General features: G+C 44.4%; 1 protein-coding gene across 1 annotated transcript; it reads right to left on the reverse strand.

Moving 5' to 3' along the window:
• Window positions 1–87: 87 nt before the first annotated feature.
• LOC103798519 (aryl hydrocarbon receptor nuclear translocator-like) lies at window positions 88–2,016 on the reverse strand (the record flags this gene model as incomplete). The annotated part of the gene is made up of 4 exons (XM_009070789.1): window positions 88–239; window positions 1,133–1,207; window positions 1,678–1,812; window positions 1,940–2,016. Coding segments are annotated over 4 exons (439 nt in total), but the record flags the coding sequence as incomplete, so codon positions are not given.
• Window positions 2,017–2,478: the final 462 nt, after the last annotated feature.

Genomic DNA, 2,478 nt, shown 5'->3' on the forward strand with positions numbered 1-2,478 from the left:
GAGAGAGGCCAAGGCTGGTGCAGTTTTTCCAGGTGATCCTGGAATAAGAGCTCATGGTTGGGAAGTGATTTTTTTCCAGGCACATACTTGACATTGGTGTTGGTGCAGATGATGTACTCGATCTCATCCGAGTAAGGATTCTGGAAGGTGAAGGAGCTGGTTCTCATCCAGAGCCATTCCCTGGTCTTGGATCGGAAGCGGAACATGACTGAAAGGACTTGGCCTTTTAATTTCACCACCTACAAGGAGCAAAATGCCACGAGCAGCACCTGAGCAAGGTGTGAAGGAGCAACCTGAGCCACCCCCAAGCACAACCCCCTGCGATGGCCCTTTGCCTCAAACCTGGACCACCACATCTCAAAGTCTGCCCAAACTAAATGCCTCTTATTGCCTTAGGAATGGCTTGATTCCCAAAGGATACAGGAGGGGAATCATCCAAAAAATGTAAAAAAAAAAAAGAATTAAAAAAAAAATCCCCTATTTGCCTTTTCTCTGAGCTCTTTGCACTGGTGAGATGTATGAAGAAGAATAATAATAAAAAAAAAAAAAGCCTCCAAGAAATGAAACACATGCTGTTGCTTCCAATATTCCAATGCTTTGGAGAAATGGATATGAGCAGTTGGGTTTTGGTTTTTTTTGGAGTCATGAAAGCACAGGGGCAGCCTTACCTGCCCTGCCACAAGTCCAAGGCCCTCAGAAATAAGAGGAACGACAACAGGGCAAGAAAACCACTTCCATTTCAGGTTCTGCAGCACTGGGCTGGGCCCTAGAGATGAACCAGGGTTTCAGCCACAGAAGCACAGCAAGTCAAGGAGCCACTTGGTAGCCACATTTCCTAACCCTCAAAGCAAACTGGAGCAGGAACCAGAGCATGGAGTCAGGAGTTAAGACAGCAGATGCTTCTGGTTTGGTTGGCCTGTAGTTAGAGGCCTAGATCTGTCACTGTCTGCAAAGGAGAATTAGCTAAAGGTTTGGGGGTTTTTTTTGCCTCTTGGTTTGCCCAATTCACTAGGTCATTCCACTCTGAATTCCACTCTGAATTCCACTCTAAATTCCACTCTAAATTCCACTCTAAACTCCACTCTAAATTGCACTCTGAATTCCACCCCAGAGCAAGGCCAAGATGTTTTACCTGCTGGAAACTATCCCGTAAAAGCTGTTGGTCTTCTGGATGGCAAAAATCCACAATGTCTTTCCCCAAAAGTTCCTGATTGTCAAGGAATTGGGAGAGAGAACCAGTCAGTTCATCTGGCAGACAGATTCCCTACTGAATCCCATTCTGGACAGGGAATTCTTGCTCTTTTTCCCCTCCCCAATATCTCCTCCAAATCTTTGTGACATGAGTCAAGCACAGGAGCTGTTTGGAAAGAGAAGCACAACAGCTGTGGCTTCATGTTTGATCTCTTAACTCAATTTGAGGCCCAAAAAAAAAGCTTTTAATTGACATTTGACATCATCCAGATGTCAAATGTCCATCAGCCTTCCCATGATCAAAGGATTTGGGGAAAAAAAACCCAACAACACATGGCAAAGCAACCAGAGGAGAAGAAACACATGTCTGGGTTGAGCTCTGGGTATGGTTTAGCAGCTCTGTTGGACAAACAGAGCCACAAAAAAAGAAGGAAAAGGAAGTTTCAAGAGGAATTTTGCCCTTGGAAAGTTCCAAAATGGTCTCACCTGGGGTTGGTAGCCAACAGTGGCCACACAGCGATGGTCAATGAAGGTGAAAATGCCTTCAGTGTTGTGTCTGGAGATGAACTCTGTCGGCTGACAAACATTGTTCATGTCTGTGCAGTTGGGAGAACTAGTCACCTGCAAGAAAAAACAAGGAATATTATCATATCCTGCTTGTTCCTGATTTGTAAGGGAAATTTTTCAGATAGGGCAGTTTAAATCTAGGCAATTCCAGCACAAAGGGAAAGGTAAATAAGTCACTTACTTGGAGTCTGCCAATAGCCACGAGGCAAAACTTGCTGCCCTGAGCAGCATCTGGGTCATCATCAGGCAGGGAAACACCTGGAAGGGAAGAGAAAAAAATTCCAGGGAGAATAACAAAGAAAAAAATAAAATAAAATCGCTCATTCCGAAAAAAATGGACTTCTAGATGTTTCTCCACCCTGGTTTGTAACTCAGGATCCATCCCCAGGAAGGGATTTGGTAAATTAAGTCGCTTCCCCCTCCCTTTTCTCTCCAGAAGAAAAATTTCTATTTTTTTTTTCTCCAGCATTTCTACATTTCAGCACAAATTGCACATGTTGAACATCATTTTCATCCTCTACAGACAGAGATCTCAAGGCAGCACCTGCAAAAGTTAGTTCAGGCTGGAAATAAAAGGGACAAATAAATTTGCAAAGCTTTTCTTGCCACATTCAGCTCTCAGAATGGCAATTTTAGGCCTTGTGCCCTTAAAACCAGTAAGACCAGGGCTGAACCCTTTGGTCATCCCAGTGACACCCAGAGCTCCAGGCTGGGACAGAG

Source organism: Acanthisitta chloris, unplaced genomic scaffold (assembly GCF_000695815.1).
Source record: "Acanthisitta chloris isolate BGI_N310 unplaced genomic scaffold, ASM69581v1 scaffold44712, whole genome shotgun sequence".
In the NCBI taxonomy this organism is placed as follows: Eukaryota; Metazoa; Chordata; class Aves; order Passeriformes; family Acanthisittidae; genus Acanthisitta; species Acanthisitta chloris.